General features: G+C 43.7%; 1 protein-coding gene across 1 annotated transcript; it reads left to right on the forward strand.

Moving 5' to 3' along the window:
• On the forward strand, positions 1–19,592 carry LETM2 (leucine zipper and EF-hand containing transmembrane protein 2). The gene is given in 11 exon segments (XM_027122865.1): positions 1–80; positions 1,558–2,011; positions 2,850–2,967; positions 2,970–2,992; positions 7,318–7,455; positions 7,872–8,072; positions 9,686–9,805; positions 12,571–12,681; positions 14,908–15,000; positions 15,319–15,417; positions 16,267–19,592. Coding segments are annotated over 11 exon segments (1,440 nt in total). The 5' UTR covers positions 1–33; the 3' UTR covers positions 16,303–19,592.
• Positions 19,593–20,104: the final 512 nt, after the last annotated feature.

Below are 20,104 nucleotides of genomic sequence, written 5' to 3' on the forward strand. Positions count from 1 at the left end.
AGGTCCCTATGTTGACTTGAGACAAACACAAATATGGCCTTCTACAGTTATAAAACAGTCTTAGCTATTGCCCGAGCAAGGTAAGCCTTGGAATTCCACCCCCCAATATTTATATAAACTTTATTTTTCTAGTTGGAAAAGATACATGTAAAAGGATAGGTTTAGTACAAAATTAAAGCTTTGTTGGTTTTAATTGTGTTGGTTTTTAGGAAGCTGACATTTTAATGTATTTAAACTTACCCCAGATTTTCTATATGCTTTAGAACTCAGGCTGAGTAATTTTGTAGAAGTGTGGGAACAGGTAAGATACAAGATGTAATGGCTTTAGAGTGACACCTCTGTAATGAGGCCCTTAGATGTAAAAAGGAGTAAAACGGCTGGTAAACAAGCCAATTCTAGGGTATATACCTGCCCCAGTAAGGTCTGTTATCACTTATTTGTTCCAAAGAATATTCACTGAGAACTTACTGCATGCCAGATATGTTGTATATTTTCCCTTTTGGCCATTCAAAAAGTGCTATACTTGGCACGCTTCAAAAATAGTCTGAAAGAATGGAAAAAGCCATCTCTTTGCCCAAAGAAGTCTCTTTGCCAGAAGTTGTCTTTGCCTAGATGGGTCTTATTTTTACTTTCAAACAATCTGATGTGTCAGTTTAGCTGAAGATTGTGAGTTGTCACAAAACTAGATTGTAGAGATCCCTGGCTGGGGAGCCCAATTCCTTTTTTTTTTTTTTTTTTTTTTGAATTTTATTTATTTATTTATGCAGCAGGTTCTTATTAGTTATCTATTTTATACATATTAGTGTACATATGTCAATCCCAATCTCCCAATTCATCCCACCACCACCCACCCCCCGCCACTTTCCCCCCTTGGTGTCCATACGTTTGTTCTCTACATCTGTGTCTCTATTTCTGCTCCGCAAACCGGTTCATCTGTATGCGGAGCCCAATTCTAACTCTTATTCCTAATATTCTTTCGGAATCTTAGGTGAAGGGCATTTCAGTAGTAAGTCCCTCTCATTTGAAGGAGTCCCTGGGCACTGCATAGACAAAGCAGTATTGTGTGATTGGTTTATCCCCACAGGGACCATGAAATGTCTCATTCAAACAATATATAATCATCAGTAGACTAGCTAAAGACACAAGTGTTCCACCTGTTTTATGATAATAGAGACAAAAGTTTCAAACATAACCCAGGGTAAAAGAATGTTTGCTTTTTAAATCAATAGTCACAGAGTTTCTAACTTGTAATACGGCAATTATTCTTAGGAATTAACTTATTAATATTTCTCTTAGAGTATATCATTCACCCATGAAGCATACTATCCTTCAGCTGGGCTCAACAGTTATATTTCATTCATTCATGAACATAATCTACTTTTAAAATGCAGGCTTAAAAACGATTGTTCTATTTTTACCAGATAAAATATCTATTTCTTTAACTTTTTGTCTTGTAATAGTTACAATGTCTTGTAACTTTTTGTCTTGTAATTTTTTGTCTTGTCTTTAATTTTTTGTCTTGTGCTCAACTCAGAGGATGTTGTTTTTTTATTCCAGATTCCCTAGCCATTGTGTCCATCCCACCAGCTCTTCTCACTCCCCATCATTTGCATTTCTTCACTTACCAGATTCCCATTTAAATAAAACATATATGAAGAACTATGGCAGCAAGAAGTACTCCTATCCTACTCAGACAGGCCATAAAGTACTTCACTTAAGGACTAGAGTAATACAAAAGCTGCACACATCTGCTTACTGGCTGCAGGAGGTCCCAGGTAAACCTCAGCTGGAGCAAACCGCAAAGAAGCCACAGGTGCCAAGCCCTCAGCCAACAGAAGAAACTGGAGTGAAGATTAAGGAAGAAAAGCGATCTTATAGGCAGATAATTATGGATGAACTTAAATATTATCACAATGGATTCTATTTGCTTTGGATTGACACCAAAGTGGCTGCCAGAATGGTTTGGAGGCTGTTGGACGGACAGGTGCTGACCAGACGAGAGGGACGAAGGGTAGGGCAAGAGTCATATTTGCGAAAGAAAATGGAAAGTTAAAATGAACTATTTGGAACCAACTTTTTTTTTTTTTTTTTTTTTTTTGCGGTACGCGGGCCTCTCACTGTTGTGGCCTCTCCCGTTGCGGAGCACAGGCTCCGGATGCGCTGGGTCAGCGGCCATGGCTCACGGGCCCAGTCGCTCTGCGTCATGTGGGATCTTCCCGGACCGGGGCACGAACCCGCATCCCCTGCATTGGCAGGCGGACCCCCAACCACTGTGCCACCAGGGAAGCCCTGGAACCAACTTTTAAGTTCCACTTCAAGTTCATCTTAAAAATCCCAGAGTAGGAATAGTAACTCATGGTGAGAATCAGAATTTCTTACTTGTCTGCAACTGACTTGCTGTACAACTTTAGGCAGCGTTCCTAAAATTTGTGTATATTTGTCCATGGAATGGTTATAATTGTGTTTTCTAATTTCTCCAAGGGGTTGAGAGGCTTCAAGTTTGATCTGTGCATCTGGAGTAGAAACTGCTGTTAATATATTAAGTATATGCATTTGAAAAAGCAATTTTAACAGATACCATGTTATTAAAGTACAGACCCCTAACTTAGATAAAAGCTCAGAGACACCAATAACATGTTTTGATTGTCATAGATTTCATTGAAGATATCCCATAAATATTACTTCAGAGCTATGGTACAGAGGAAAATCCGGCCTTTCCATTTTATAAACAGCTGCAGAAAATCTGTCTTGGTTTTTTTTTAACACTTTAAGAACCAAGGCAGGCTTTTGTTTTTGTTTTTGTCGTGTCCTAAAATAATGACTATTTGCATATGCATTTGATTCTTTAGCTGTTGAGAACGTGTGCTGATTTATTCCGCCTGGTTCCATTTATGGTGTTCATCATTGTTCCCTTCATGGAATCCTTATTGCCAGAGTTTCTGAAACTCTTCCCAGAGATGTTGCCATCATCTTTGAAAGTGAATCCAAAAAGGTATGTAGGATTTTAAACTTTTTAAAAAATTAATAGATTTTGTTTTTTAGAGCAGTTTTTAGGTTTACAGAAAAATTGAGCAGAAAGTACAGAGGGTCCCCACATATCTCCCCCCCCCCGTTATTTCCCCCATTATTAGCATCTTGCATTCGTGTGGTACACTTGGTACAATCGAAGGACCAGTATCTATACATCAGTATTAATTAAATCTCATACTTTACATTAGGGTCCACTCTTTGTGTTGTATAGTTCTATGGGTTTTGAAAAAAAAATAATGTCATGTATCCGCTATCACAGTATCACACAGAATAGTTTCCCTGCCCTAAAAATCCCCTGTGCTCCACCTTTTAGTCCCTCTTCCCTCTTCCCCTAACCCGGGGCAATCACTGATCTTTCTACTCTATAGTTCTGCTTTTTCCAAAATGTCATGTAGTTGGAATCATACAGTGTGTAACTTTCTCAGACTGCCTTCTTTCACTTAGAAGATGCATTTAAGGTTCCTCCATGTCTTTTCCTGGCTCATTTCTTTCTATCAATGCATAATATTCCATTGTACGGATGTACCACCATTTATCCATTCATCTATTTGAAAGACATCTTAGTTGCTTCCAGTTTTTGGCAATTATCAATAAAGCTGTTGTAAATACTCATGTGCAGGTTTTTGTGTGGACACAGGCTCTCAGTTCATCTGGGTAAATACCTAGGAGAGCAAATTGTTGGATTGTATGGTAAGGCTATGTTTAGTTTCAAGAGAAATAGACAAACTGTCTTCTAAGGTAGCTGTACCGTTTTGCATTCCCACCAGCAAGCAATGAAAGTTCCTGTGGCTTCATCAGCATTTAGTGCTGTCTGTGCTTTGACTACTATTAGCTATTCTAATTGGTGTGTAGTGGTATCTCATTGTTATTTTAATTTGCAATTCTCTAATAACACATGACATTGAGCATCTTTTCACATGCTTATTTGCCATCTGTGTATCTTCTTTGGGGAGGTGCCTGTTCAAATCTTTCACCCACTTTTTAATCGGGGTGTTTTCTTTTTGTTGTTTTTTAAGGGTTCTTAGTATATTTTGGGTACAAGTTCTTTATCAGATATGTGTTTTGCACATATTTTCTCCCAGTCTTAACTGTGTCTTTTTCAGAGCAAATCTTTTTAATTTTAATGAAGTACAACTCATCAATTTTTTTCTTTCTTGGATCATGCTTTTGGTGTTGTATCTAAAAACTCACTGCCAAACCCAAGGTCACCTATATTTTCTCCTGTGTTTTCTTCTAGGAGTTTTATAGTTTTGAGTTTTACATTTTAAGTTAATTTTGGTGACAGGTGTAACATGAGTGTCAAGCTCTTTTTTTTTTTTTTTTTGGCCTGTGGATATCCACTTTTTCTAGCATCATTTGCTGAAAAAAAATATCCCTTCTCCACTCAATTTTAACTTTTTACCATGAAAAAATAAAGAAAACAAAAATCACCTGTTACTGCAGTGACTAGTTGAACAGTACGCATGATTTATTCAGCCAAACAGACCATTTAGTGCTTGTGAGTAGTCCCTGGGAAGAGGGTGTCCTTCTTTGATGGTCACTGTGAAGGTGAAGCGCTGGACCACCGAGGCAGCCCCTGCATCCTCTCCATCTGTGCCACTCTCCCAGACAGATGGATGAAGGCGTGGACACAACACTAGCAGAGGACAGAGAGGGCAACTTTGAAAGCAGACCAGGAAATGTTTCACGGAAGAGGCGACCATGGACCTGAGACTTTAAGAGTAGTAGAATTTTACCACACTGTTTGAAAGGCACTCTGGATAGAAGGAATAGCACTTAAGATGGCTTAACAGTGTAAAAGAGTATGCCAATCAGAGACCACTGACTGATTCTTTGTGGTTGGAGCAGGGAGTACAAGGGGATGGGTGGGAGAAAATGAGACAACCGAGATGTGTTGGGGTCAGGTTGGAAAGCATCTACCACCCTAAGGAATTCAGAATTTGACAGTGGTGAGTAATGGAAGGTGTATGTAAGCAGGGGGTGAGAAAAACAGTAATCTCTATTTTAGATCAATCTAAATAATCTAATCAACCATGATTAGAGTTGTATTTTAGAAAAACAAGTTGCTGGCAGGAAGGATTAAAGAGGGCAGAGCCAAGTGAGGAAAACCAGCCGGAATGTTTTTGCAGCAGCACAAGAGAGAGATGAAAAAGCCGGAATTATGAAAGTTGTATCAGGAGTGAAAACTTGAAGATAGATTTGAGGGACTTCCCTGGTGGTCTAGTGGGTAAGACTCCGCGCTCCCAATGCAGGGGGCCTGAGTTCTATCCCTGGTCAGGGAACTAGGTCCCACATGCATGCTGCAATGAAGATCCCGAGTGCCGCAATGAAGACCGGGCACAGCCAAAGTAAATAAATAAAATATAATAATAACAGTAAATACAATAAAATTTCTTAAAAAAAGAAGAAGATAGGGCTTCCCTGGTGGCGCAGTGGTTGAGAGTCCGCCTGCCGATGCAGGGGACACAGGTTCGTGCCCCGGTCCGGGAAGATCCCACATGCCGCGGAGCGGCTGGGCCTGTGAGCCATGGCCGCTGGGCCTGCGCATCCGGAGCCTGTGCTCCGCAGCGGGAGAGGCCACAACAGTGAGACGCCCGCGTACCGCAAAAAAAAAAAAAAAGAAAAGAAAAATTTGAGACAGATTTAAGGGGTAGAATCAAATTGCAATATTTAACTGCCTGGCAGTGGTTTAGTTTACTTACATTTAAAGTAAACAGGATCTAGAATTAATACCATAGGATTCCAAGGAAGGCATTAGTGAATGCAGGAAGATGGGGGGAATGAGGAAGTGATTTATCTAAATATTCCTCTTTCCTCAGCACTACTCATTCCCCAGACATACATATATACACATCATGGCCACAGTTTTAGACAATACTGTCTTCTTTGCTTTGTTCCATGAACAGAAGGGGAGCACGAGAGTAAGCGTGAGTGTGCTAGCTTTCTACTCACACCAGGTCACAGGAGCATGCGCTTCTCTTTCATGGTACTTATCTGGTATGCTTTCACATTAATTTGTGGAATTACTGGATTATCATTAGTCAACAATGGTTGTCTCTCCCATTAGACTAGAAGTTCCATGAGGGAAGGGATTCTTATTTGTTTTTGCTCATTTTATCCCAGCAGCTAGCACACAGTGGATGCCCAATAAATAAATGGATGGATGGATACAGATGAATGAAATGGATGGTTAAATGGGTTTTAATGATGGTGTTGCCACTGTGTAATTTTGGGGGCTGATTCTTTTAAGATCTTTCTGAAAAAATCAATGATCGCTGTGATTGGCTGGTCATTAGAATCTCTTGGGCAACTTAAGGGGGAAATGTATATATATATATATATATAATATATATATGTGTGTGTGTATATATATATATATATACTATACACACACACACACACACACACACATATTCCTGTTCCTCTCTAGTCACCCTGATCATGGTTATTTTTTTTTTATTTTTATTTTTTTTGGTACGCGGGCCTCTCACTGTTGTGGCCTCTCCCGTCCGGAGCACAGGCTCCAGACGCGCAGGCTCAGCGGCCGTGGCTCACAGGCCCAGCTGCTCCGCAGCATGTGGGATCTTCCCGGACCGGGGCACGAACCTGTGTCCCCTGCATCGGCAGGCGGACTCTCAACCACTGCGCCACCAGGGAAGCCCCATGGTTATTTTGAAAATACTACCACACTGCATCTGTGATAATGAATGAGGATTTAGAAATACTGGTCAACATAGTGTCTTAAGAATATACATTTAATTCTCTTTTATATAGTGCTTTGTTCATATCTGTTATAGCACTTAACGCATTGTCTTATAATTGATTCTTTCTGTTTTCTTCTTAACCTGTAAGCTACTTTAGCTTAGAGTTAATTTCCTACTTTTCTTTAGTTTGTGGCCCAAGCAAAAACAGGGGCCACTCACACTAGGGGTTGACTTGACCAACAGCCCAGATGGCTTGCACCAGGTTAAGAGACAGTATGTATCTGTTCTAAATAGTGACAAAGGCTTCCATTGAGGGGACATTTTGGATCTATCAAATACTTATGATCATTGTATCAATGAAAAATGAAAGGTAAGATTAAGGAGACAAGCTGCAAATCAAGGCTACTTTTTAATTTGCTCTGGTTATCACAAAGCGCCTTCAGTTAGGTCTGAAAATAATATTCATACGTGAAATAGGGATGACCGACAACAAAGCCACAGTTATTTTTCTCTCATCTTTATCTACCAAGTTGTAATCACAAAGAATTAACTTTGATTAACTTTTTCCTCTTCTATTATGAAGGAAGAAAAACAGAAAAAGAAAATGGCTGCGAAGTTGGAACTAGCAAAATTCCTTCAAGAAACGATTGCAGAAATGGCAAGGAGGAACAGGGCGCAGCTGGGGGATACCTCCACCCAGTTCGCATCCTACAACAAACAGGCGTCAGTCTTTTATATAAAACCGGACAACATATCATCATGGAGCTTCCAACTTGTTTATAATCTCTGAATTTGCAAATATCTAAGTTACAGAGATATAATATTGCAAACATTTATGGGAGTTTGCAGAAAAACCTATCTTAAAGCCATCAATGTGTTGAAGATGTTGATAACTTCTTGGAAAGAACAGTAGAATGAAACTCAAACTTCTGAACTGCTCCTAATTTTTCGGTTGATTTAGGCTGACTTCCGACAGATTTTTTTTTTTTTAACTCCTTTTTGTAACACAGGGCACGCTTCCACTTCCAGACAGAAGACACAATCCATAAATGCTTTGGCATCTTTCAAATAGTCTACAGGGAAGATTCAGTTAAGTAGGAAGCACGTTTTAACCAGCCCCTTCGTCCCACTACCTAGGTCCAGACAGGCCACAAGCCCAGCACAAAGGAGATAGTTCGCTTTTCCAAACTCTTTGAGGATGAGTTGATCTTGGAGCACCTCGATCGATCTCAGCTGGTGGCCCTTTGCAAACTTCTGGAACTGCAGTTCTTTGGAACCAACAATCTGCTCTGCTTCCAGCTCCTGATGAAGCTGAAATCTATGAAAGCAGATGATGAAGTAAGAGCTGAACTACAGCTGTAGGGGATTAGCCAGGCCTTGGGGACTGTCTTAGGGTGGCTTTGTGACAAACTGCAGTGTCTTCTGTTAGGTCTGCTCAGGGGCTGGTTCTGGAAGAATGAGTGGTTTAAACCAGGGGGTCCCCAACCCCCGGGACACGGACCAGAACCGGCCTGTGGCTTGTTAGGAACCGGGGCCGCACAGCAGGAGGTGAGCGGCAGGTGAGAGAGCAAAGCTGCGTCTGCCACCCCCCCATCGCTCTCATTATCATCTGAACCATCCCCCTCGTCACCCGGCCACCCCCGTCTCGGTGGACAAGTCGTCTTCCACGAAACCGGTTCCTGGTGCCAAAGAGGTTGGGGACCGCTGGTTTAAACAACCACTGACAGCCTGAACCTTGACTACTCACTTGAGGAGTTGCCTGTCGTATTCTTTGGAAGGCCCTTGTAAGCAGTTAGGAGTTTGGATGTCTTAGCTGGGACTAATCTAAAGCAGTTAGGGTCTGCTGGGAAGGAACAGCAACCCAGTAGATCCCTGAAAACAGTAGATTCCACTGCCAAGGACAGCGCGCAACGCCCTGTACCTCCCCTCTGCTTCTCCCCACACAGCTGGGTGAGCCTGCCTGGTACGAAGGGGTGGCAAAGGATAATGCAGGGAGGGAAGGCAGGACCTCGACATCTTCTGGAAGAAAAGGGCACCATTTGGACTATAGCTACTAATTAGAGTCCTTAAAAAGTGGGAAGAGGGGCTTCCCTGGTGGCGCAGTGGTTGAGAGTCCGCCTGCCGATGCAGGGGATACGGGTTCGTGCCCTGGTCCGGGAAGATCCCACGTGCCGCGGAGCGGCTGGGCCCGTGGGCCGTGGCCGCTGAGCCTGCGCGTCCGGAGCCTATGCTCCGCAGCGGGAGAGGCCACGACAGTGAAAGGCCCGCGTACCGCAAAAAAAAAAAAAAAAAAAAAAAAAGTGGGAAGAATGTTTCTTGAATCTGAATCAGTTGCTTTAAAAGCATTCTGCCTGAGGGAGCAGAGCTCCCAGAACTGAGAAGGCAGGATCCCATCGGCCCCATTTAGATGTTTAGGGGTTGCTTTTAGAACTTTGGAATAAACAATACCGGTCCCAGAAGTACCACAGTTTGGGGTCATACCAAGCAGAAACTGTGTTAAGTTGTTTACTGAGGGAGTTTTGCAGACCAGGGAGCTGGGGCCGTTCCTGGGGTCGGGGAGGACCACCACCCAGACGTGCAACAAATGGTCCATTGAAAGCTTTTGAAGTGGAATATTTTTCTATGAGTCTTAAAGCTGCCGCGAAAGGGAAGTGGAGTAGAGCTGTCACAACCAGGCGAAAGGCAACGCAAGAGGGGAAAGAATTACCTTGGGGACAGGCAGTTGAGGAGTTCTGTCAACTTCTCTGATGTTATTAATACCTGTTTGCGGGATTCCCTTCATGTCAACCACTGCACCTCCCGAGGTCACCTTTATTAATTGCCTGGCCTTTGCAGCAGTCAGCGCGGGGGACAAAGTGGGAAAGTGACAGATCCTGCGTTTCCCCCGATTTGTTGGAATTAGGTAAAATTGGAACCAAAGGATCCAATACCGTTCCTTACGTTTGTTTCAGGTAATTGCCAAGGAAGGGGTGAGTGCTCTGAGCCTGTCAGAGCTGCAAGCGGCCTGCAGGGCCCGGGGGATGCGCTCACTGGGTCTCACTGAGGAGCAGCTGAAGCAGCAGCTCACAGAGGCAGGTAGCAGCTTTACTGGACCCTCTTCCCCGGAACTCTCTCCCCTGCCATCTGCAGACCTCGTTTTGTGATTTGTGCTTTGCCATCTTACCTAATTTGCGTTGTTTAGTTGAGCCGTTGGCAGCTGAAGAAGCTGGATTTATTTATTTTTTAATTAATTAATTTATTTTTGACTGTGTTGGGTCTTCGTTGTAGTGTGCGGGCTTCTCATTGCGGTGGCTTCTCTTGTTGCGGAGCATGGGCTCTAGGCGTGAGGGCTTCAGTACTTGTGGCACGTGGGCTCAGTAGTTGCGGCTTGCGGGCTCTAGAGCGCAGGCTCAGCAGTTGTGATGCACGGGCTTAGTTGCTCCGTGGCATGTGGGATCTTCCCGGACTAGGGCTCGAACCCGTGTCCCCTGCACTGGCATGCGGATTCTTAACCACTGCACCACCAGGGAAGCCCTGGATTTATTTTTGACAGAGACACGGTAGGTACTCTATTAAAGAGTTCTCTATTGCTGCTAACACACCACCACAAATGTAGGGGCTCAAAGCAGCACCCATTATAGGCTCATGGTTTTGCAGGTCAGAAGTGCAGGCTGTTTTCCTTTCTGGAGGCTGTGTGGGAGACTCCACTTCCAAGCTCATTCAGTTTGTTGGCCGAATTTAGTTCCTTGCAGCTGTGGAGTGAGGTCCCCATTTCCTTACTGGCTCCCAACCCCAGGCTACTCTCAGCCCTGGAGGCCCCTCCACCTGCGTGAACTTCTCACATGACGTCTAGCGGCAGATTTAAGGTCTCACGTGATTAGGTAAGACCTACCAGGATAATCTTCCTATTTTAAGGTCAACTGACTTGGGACTTGAATTATATCTGTAAAATCCCTTCATGGCAGCACCTAGATTAGCGTTTAATTGAATAACTGGGAGAAGGTGTGGGTACACGAGGGACTGGAAATCTTGGGACCATCTTCGAATTGTACTTCCTCTGGGTATTATAAGGGCCTGGGCAAAAGCTCTGATAGAAGGCCTGTCATCCGTGTGAATCCATCTGGAGCCACCTTGCCGGGGGCTCAGGTGGGGTTGCTTTCCCAGTTTGTGCCCCAAACCAGGGTCAAGTGTTAGCTTTGTAACAGATTTCCCCTCAGATAACATAGTCTCCCTCAAATAAGAGATTTTAACTGTGTCAACGCTTTACAACAAAGGAATAACTCCTATTACAATCCTCATTCCTGTAACTGTATAAAGTACTATGGAGTGTACACAAATTATCTGGGAATAGGAACCACTGTCGTGACTTTGAACCCTGTCAGGTAGCTATTTCCTCTTCCATGTCGGACCGGCTCTGGTTGGAAGGTGAGCATGTTATCAAGGGGTATTTAAACATCATTTATTTCCTGAACATAGAGTATTAAGTGACTTCATACTGTCAAATTGCTTTCTTGAAAGGATGTATCATTTTACAATGCACTTCAAGGGGGTGAGAATACTAATCCAGCCATACAATATTCAGCACTCTGTAATGTAATTCCAAAAATCCTATGCTAGGATACGGCTGACATTTCACAGAAAGTTAAAGCTAAAAATGGTAAACCTAGGAAACATCTTAACTTCAGAAAAAGATAAAACTGTGCAATTTGGGAATTCCCTGGTGGTCCAGTGGTTAGGACTCCACACTTTCACTGCTGAGGGCCAGGGTTTAATCTCTAGTCGGGGAACTAAGATCCCACAAGCCACATGGTGCAGTCAAAAACAAACAAACAAACATACAAAAAACTATGAGACTCCACATTCACCTGTTACGTTGGGAAAGGTCAGAGTCTGGTGACACACCGAGTTGGAGAGGATGTGAGGAGAGAGGCACTCATGCATTGCTGGTAAAATCCTCCATGGAGGTTTGGCAATAGCTTGCAAATTTTAAAAATGCACTTACTTTGCCCTAGAAATTTCACTTCTAGGAATTTATCCTATATTCTTGCACATGTGCAAAATGATATATCTACAAGGTTATCTACTGCAGCACCATTTATGACAGCAAAAGATGGAAAACCGTAGAATAATCAAATTATGGCATTTCCGTACAATGGATTCCTTTACAGACGTTTAAAAAGAAGGCAGCTCTACGTCATCTGGTATGAATCAATTTCCAAGATATTTCAGAAAGCAAAGGACAAAACAGTGTGTATACTGTCACACTTGGTGTAAAGATAAACATAAAAATATCTATTTTATATGCACAGAATATCTCTGGAATATTGTATCAGGAACTGGTATCAGTGGTTGCTTCCAGGGAGGGAAATAGGGTAGCTAGAGAATAGGGTAGAAGGCAGGCTTATTTTTGTTGATTAGATTTTATTTACCTTTTGAATTTTGTCTCTTGTGCGTGTATTATATCTGTCTATATACACATACATATACATACATCCATTTAAAGTTTGGCCATTTGGTACTTGAAAACTTACATCTCATTCTAATGTTAATTTCTTTGGTTATGAATGAGGCTGATGTATTCTTTCACATTACCGACTTCATACTGAAGAGAAGATACTTAGCTACTTTGATCCACAACTGGTTTGAGAGTTTAACCGAACCTCCCTCAGACTCTGAAAGCGAGAGGCTACAGGGCCCAAGCACTGGTGCAGAAGCCAGGAGACGTGTCCCTGTCCTTGTTCTGCCCTTAGTACTCAGCGTGCACCTGGGGGCTGTAAAACCAGGGAAGAGTAGATGACCGTGGGTCCAGCTCTCACGTCCTGTGATTGTCATGTTTCATCCTCCCCCCATTCTCCAGGGGCAGGACCTCCACCTGAAGGAGAATGTCCCTCCTCTTTTGCTTCTGTCCCGAACCTTCTACCTGATAGATGTGAAGCCAAAGCCAACTGAGATACCACTCAGTGGGGAGGTAAGTCCTGGGTCAGTGGGGAATCTGGACCCCAGGACTGGGGCCTCTCCGCAAACCTCCATTTCCCGTTACAGTCAGAGTAGGCATTTCTTTTGGCATATCTTGGAATTTGGCCCAAGTGGCTTTAAAAATCTTTAAAAAATGAAAATCACTCAAACCCCCTCTAGCTATGTAGCTGTTACTATCTTTAGGAGTCTTATTTGATTTAGGAGTCTTATTAGGAGTCCAGTTTATCCTTTCTACTTAAGTATCTAGTCTTTTTAGCCGTTTTTTTTTTTTCCCCACCATTCTTTCTCCTTTGAGACTGAATGGTTCTTGTTCTTTCATATCTATTTCATTTGTCCAGATTCCTATTAATTTTTTTAAGGTTTTTTTTTTTTTGATGTGGACCATTTTAAAAATCTTTATTGAATTTGTTACAATATTGTTTCTGTTTTATGTTTTGTTTTTTTGGCTGAGAGGCGTGTGGGATCTTAGCTCCCCGACCAGGGATTGAACCTGCAGCCCCCTTCACTGGAAGGGGGAGTCTTAACCACTGGACCACCAGGGAAGTCCCCAGATTTCTATTACTTTTTAAGCAGTGAATGGCCAATCTAGAATATAAACAGTTCTTTTTGTCTTCCTTCAACTCTTTTCCTTAATCATTTTTTTATTGCCTTGAACTCAGCAGCCTTTTTTTCTCCTGGTGTTTTACTGAAGAACCCAGGACTGGCCCAATCACTAGAGCATCTTGCTCTGGGTCCATCAGAAAGGGCCTCTCGCTTCCCTACTTTGTGGCTTCATGTCTGACTCAGAACATGTATCAATGATAGAAGATGCTGCACGTGTGACTGAGCAGATTGAACTAAGTACTTTGGAGTGAGGACCAATCATTTTAAATCTTAGTTATGCTATTGACTCCTTGGGCAAGCCAACAAAAATGATACAATGTCTCGCATGAAAAATGTACTTCAGTAGTTTTGGACCTGATTCATAAATGTGACTTCTGAAAGGGAAGTGAGATGAAGGTCTTGGAAGAAGTAGGGCCTAATCATATTTCAGTATGCTTTGGATGTGCTCAAGTGATACTTGAAGAATAAAACTAACGCTTAAGGATCTTAATCTTCAATAAAGCTTGTGGAGGACAGCCAAAAAATAAAAAATAAAAATAAAAATAATGTACTTCAGGAAACACCATCTTACTTTCCCTTTCCATATTTCCAGAGACTAATCTGGATTTGGGCTTTGTCCAGAAGGATTCTAGGGAGACGAGGAGCAATTCTGGAACATAAACCATGTTCTAATAGGCTGCTGGGTTCTTACATTTTCTGAGACAGACCAGCTATTTGTCATTTTTAGACTGCCCTTCAGTAGCAAAGAAATTTTGGAGTAGCAAAATGTCTTAGAGTTAAATTTGAGTTTCAGAATTATTCTAGAGGGGCATAAACTCTTGATCCAGATGTTGTTTCTGGAATGGTTAATAAAGACCTAAGAAGTAAGGACAAGCTCCTAGGCATTTTATTGTTGTTGTTTTTTTAAATCCATGCTTTTAAACTTCTCCATATATACAAAATGAAAACAAGTAGCATACTAGGTTCAGTAGAGAACTGAGAGAGATCAAACTGAATATACTATAGTTTTGGATATACGTAGACCCTTTCCCTCCAAAGTACATGAAGAAATTACTTACTTCCAAAGAGCAGTGATATATTTGCTTTTCAGATCTAATTAATATAATTGTTGAAGGCAGATTAGCTAGCTCTTCTAAAATACTACTCCCTCCCTCCATTTTCCTGATGTTGCAGGGCATCTATTACGCAGCACCTACCATTTGAATAAGTCAGACAAGTTTATCACTTATTATTAGACACCATATAAAGATGTCACTTTTGACTAAGTTATAGCAATGCTATTAGAAACTGATGGGTAAATGAGAAATGGCAACTTTTGTGTTTTTTTTTTGAGAGTGAGAACAGGATCAGAATTGGCAAATCAGTAGCTTGTTAATAACAGAGGATTTTAAGTATCAGAATCTAATTAGAGTGCAACTAGGGTGCTCAAAACTCAAAAGATAAATAATACTAAGTTGCTATTTCAGGGACATGTACTTCAATATGTTACTCATAAAGGAAGTCAGGGATTTAGTGGAAAGCAAATTGTGCTGGAAAGTACCGACTACCGTAGAAGTGCTTCTGAGTTTCAGGAAGAACAGAAGGCTTAGCTTATATAAAACATTTCTCTCCCTAGGCTCCCAAGATGGATATTCCCGTGGGATCACCCACTTCCTCTGAATCTAAAGAGAACATGGCGGGTTTAGCACTTCAACTGAAGGGAACTAAGGTTAGACAATTACTTTTCATTTGCTTAAGTGAAAATAACAAGAAGTTAATTTCTCTATTTTTCACTGCCTGAATGAAACTGAATTTCAATACAGTGGTGTTCTTTAATATGGATTTTTTTTTTGGTACTGCTTGATCTGTTTCTAAGAAAGTTCAACATCTGGCTATATGTACTTAGGTTCCAGATTTTGCCTGTTGAGTCCAGTGCCAGATGTGAAGTAGCTGTTTCAAGCTCCTGGTAGCCATGGCAGGGTGACTGTAGACACAATATACCTTTTGCTGTAAGTCAGTAACCCAACTCTCAGCTCTGATGTTTAAGGATGAAGAACTGATACAGCTGCCGCCAGCTACATCATCACTTACACCATCAAATCCTATTTCATTATGTAAAGGATCCATCACTTCTGCTAAAGAAGCTGTAAGTTTCTAAAAAAAGAAAACCCTTTCCCTCTAGTTACTTTTAAGGGCAGTGAGAATCTAGAATTATAACTGTTGCAAAACACCGCACCCTGTCTCCCTGTCTTCCAAACAGGAAGCTGGAGGCTGAACTTTAGTCATCTTTATAACCACTATATTTTTTAAAAACTCCATGACCCAGGGCTTCCCTGGTGGTGCAGTGGTTGAGGGTCCGCCTGCCGATGCGGGGTGCGCAGGTTCATGGCCTGGTCCGGGAGGATCCCGCATGCCGCGGAGCGGCTGGGCCCGTGGGCCATGGCTGCTGGGCCTGTGCATCCGGGGCCTGTGCTCCACGGTGGGAGAGGCCAAGGCAGTGAGAGGCCCGCGTACCGCCAAAAAAACAAAAAACAAAAAGAACCCATGACCCAAAAGTGAAAGAAAAAAAAAAAATCAACAAACGCAATCGTGGATCAGACCTAACCATGTTAAGTCTAGAAGCTAATTACAATATAGGCAGATTCTTATTTTCTGTGGCACCAGATGGAAATAGTTCCCATATGTTGTGTATTTCGCACAGGCTTCAGATGTCAGGAAATACTAGCAGGAAAGCAATTTAAATCTTAGGAGAAGTGCATGTAAATAAGAAATTACTTATCTATCCACTTTTCCCATTTGGGGGCGAGAGCAGAAAGCCTGCTGCAGTGAACAGTAGGGGGTCACGGGGGAGTTGAGTTGTGGAGTGGCTTTGCTGACTCCTGAGAACCAAGGAGAGAACCAAGGAACTCCCAGATGTTTAGGCCTTGTTTGCATGTCTTCTTTCTCACTGTGACCAGTCCCTAAAATCCTTATGTTTTGTACCCCGACACTCTAGGCAGAATCACAAGACAACCCAGAACAGCAAGGCTAATTCGAATGGAGCATAAGGACTCATGGAGGATGGAGCGCCCTCTCTCTGGCTTCCTGCCCTCAGCAATGGCATCCGTAAAGGACATCCCAGCCAAGACTACCTATGTCTGGTTTCAGATATAAGATCAGACATTTAGTCCTTGGGGCGGTCTTTTGAGGCCTTGTAACCATTCAGATGATGTCAGCAGCAAGACCAAGTTCAGACCATTTGGAAAACTATAATTGCAAAGTCCATTTCCCCTGTAGCATTAGGTCATCCCACTGGACCTTGTGTAAGGCCCACCCGCCATGTTGTTTTCCAACAGCTTCGTGTCCTTTAAGGGAGGAAATTTTTTGCATAATGGAATCAGCTTGGTGCCTCAGATACCTCTCGTCTCCTCTGGCTTGGTAACCCGGGTAAGAACTTGGGTACCTCCGAAGCCAGTGATGGTGAGAGTGCCTGACCCATCAGTAGGAACAGTGCCCTGGAAACTACCTTCTGAGACAGAATGGATATAACTCCCCAGTTAAGTCTTCCTGGATATAAAGAAGAAAAAGCTTCTTGGAGAAGCAAATGGGGAGTTCAACAGACTGGCAATCAGAAAGACTTGGCCGCGGCTTGGCTGTTCTGAGACAGCCCCTCTCGGGCCTGCAGAGGCTGCAGGGATCTGGGAGGCTGCCACTCTTCCAGCACATATGGCTTCCATTAGCCTCCATTTGCTAGGAAACATAATTAAGGGTTTAAGACTTAACCATTTGTTTGTGCTGGGTGTGTGTTTTTCTGGTCTGTCTTTCACAAACAAGACTATCTGTTAGTCACAGGGGTTGTTAGAGTCTGATATCATCCCTAGGCTACCCAGTAACAAGTATCATGTTCAGATATTTACGTTGGGTGTCTTCAGTGTTGTCCATACTGAAAAAACTTAATAAATAGGCTGCCCTGCAGCTGACCACCAGCCTTCTTCCCTTGGGGAGTGCTTAGAAGGGGAGAGGTATTTCAGCTGTGGGTGATGAAACTGGATTCCTTTACTTGCTGTGAAATTGAAAGCAGTTAGATGGGAGTCAATGCAACCAAGGAAAACTCACATCTCCCCACCTGGGATCATCTAAATGAGGAATGTCACCGGCATTTCGCAGCAAGGAAATGCACTTTAAAATGCTTCCTAAACCTCCTCTCCGCCTCACCATGTCCTGCTGAGGAACGCCAGTGCCTCGACTACGACGAATCCCGACCGTGCGGCCTTCCGGGCATCTCAGCATTGGCTTCGCAAGGTGATTCACAATAAATTATCCCATTTTTCAAGTGATGGTTGTTTAATTAGTTCACATTTCAGGTGTTACACGTGAGAAAGGGATGAACTAGTGCACTTGCTCCACCCTGTTTCAGCTGGATGCCTCACGGGTGCTGCTGGGCTGCTCTACAACTCTTCCTGGCTTTCCCCATGAGCAGAGTGGGACTGGTTAGCTCAAGGGGTTTGGACCTCCGTTGGACTTCACCCATTTTTGCTTCATAAATAGGCATCTAAGACACTTGACACACCTCTCCTCCCCTTCTTCTGAGAGTCCTCAGAGAGGTCAAGGTCGTTGCTTTGTTTCATCATTGAGAGCCCTTGGCTGGTGGGTCCCATGATCATTAGATGCAGCCCCCTGCTGAAACCGAGCTAGCGGTGTTCTGGTAAATGATTAACACCCAACTCTGGCAGGGGCCGTGGCTGCAGGGGGAGCCCTGATTTGTAGCCTTCGCAGATTACGGTGATGTAAGTACTCCCACAAGGTTGATTTTCAAGCTACCAACAGGAGGTCACCGAACAATGCAGAGTTGGGAAGAGATGTACACGATCAGCTCAAGACACCATACTTAACAGACCCTAGGCCTCCTGGAGGAACGAGAGACACTTAAACCTCTAATTGGTGCCTGCAGCAACTGTATCAGTTCCATGTACCAACACAGGCATCTGGGAGGCAGTACCGTGTAAATGGCCATAAACACTGTTAAGTGCCAACCTAGAGAGAACTTGCCCCAACAGAGCGTTTCTGAACACCAGGGTTCCTGCCGATCTGGCTCTCAGCAGCTGAGGGAATGGAAGCCTGTCTCCTTCCCCCGCCCTCTACTCTTCCCCACACATGCAGATACTGCAGCTGTACCGGCTGCTAATAATCTGAGTATAACTTTAGGCATTTTCTAAAGCCCAACCCCAGTGGTGATGTCAGACTCGGCCCTTGTCTCACTCACTGAGAATTCTGCTCCAAAAGAAAGGTGTTGGTGGCATCTGACATGTGTGGACCTGCACCGTGCCATGTCTAATCCTGTATTTCGGTCATTACAGGTCACACTGGTGATATCGAATAAATGCTCTATAACGTTAAAACCTAGACTAAAGGTTTCCCGGTCCCCACCAGCGCACAGCTGTAGGTCAGGTCAGACTAACGGAACGTGAAAGCCGATTGGCACGTTCCTTAATCTTTGATTCTGGCTTGCTGGCTCCCCCCACTGGCGGCTGATCAACACAGCGACTCTGTTGTCATTGAGACAGATTCTTTCCAGCTGAGGTTTGATCTTACTTACCTGAGATCAATACGGTACATTAGCGGTGCCCGGGGAAGGATGCTCCCCAGCCCGTGGCAATTAGAAAGGGCGGGAGGGCAGTATCGATCGATGCTGTGGTGATCCCAGGCCCTAATCTTTTAACCCTCAGGAAACCAGACACTCAGTGCCTTGACAGCACGACATCTTCATTAGATAAGCTGGATTCCTTTCCTCGGGAGACCCAATCTGGTCAACTAAGTAAAATGGCCATTTCATTTTCTCTCAGGTCAATTTCACTATCTTTTATTTGCCAGTCAGCTCAGTCTCTCGGGAAATTCACGGGGGATTTCAGTAGCAACAGCGAGGACATCACTGTTACAATAACAGTGCCTTCTATCTCCCAGCACCTCTCCCGAAGGTACAGAAAGCCCTTTGTAAAAGATCGCCCATCCGTCCGCACAGCCGTGGGCAGAAATCATCACGGGTTTACAAGGAAAGGCCCCACTAGAAGGCGTCAGGCAAATGGTTTTAAGTGCTAAAATTCATTTCCTGGCTCTGCCAACGTTTGCCTTCTTTAAACATAAACAAAATCACGGTACGTTGACAGTTGCATATTCATTCACAGAGGAGACCCAGGAGAAGAGAGAACTTTACAACGGGGCGAGCCCTGCGGCTGCCGAGAAATAGCTCAGAAAGGAAAACTCAGGAGCAAAAAGCCCATTCTCCCCACAGGAATGAAAGCGTGCTGGACTTCCTTTTGCACTCAGGAGGAATCCAGCAAAGGGCAAGACTTGGGGGTAGAAGCCGAGTTCCAAGGAGCCAGGACCTACTTGGTGAGGGCAGAACTAACCAGCAGGTGGTGGAAGAAGAAAATTTCCCAGCAGCCAAAGCACACACATTCAGACCATGTTCTCCCTTTCCTGAGGGCCGGGGTGGAGTTTGTATAGGAAGAACCATAGGAAGCCAAGATGTGTGATAGCCCCAACACACGCAGTCTGATCACACGAATTCAGGAATCGTGGATGGGCAGGGGGGAGGGGGAATCATGGACACAGAATAGACTGGGAGTCAAGAAACATGAAGCAAGGGGGCCTGAAGGTAAAGCTCGTCTTAGGGGACAAGTCCTCCTTCACACAGAAGCACGGGCAAAGCCACACCCACACACAGAGGGGCAGCCACGCATCTGGGCCTGAGCGCCTGCAGGCCCTCGTCGAATCGCGCTTAGCCTACTCGCTGGCTCTTCTGGGGTCGGCCCCCAGCTGCCTGTCTGACCCTCAGACCCCACCTGGCCTCACCC

This window comes from Aethalodelphis obliquidens, unplaced genomic scaffold, assembly GCF_003676395.1.
Source record: "Aethalodelphis obliquidens isolate GAN/ISIS:26980383/991018 unplaced genomic scaffold, ASM367639v1 scaffold25, whole genome shotgun sequence".
Classification (NCBI taxonomy): Eukaryota; Metazoa; Chordata; class Mammalia; order Artiodactyla; family Delphinidae; genus Aethalodelphis; species Aethalodelphis obliquidens.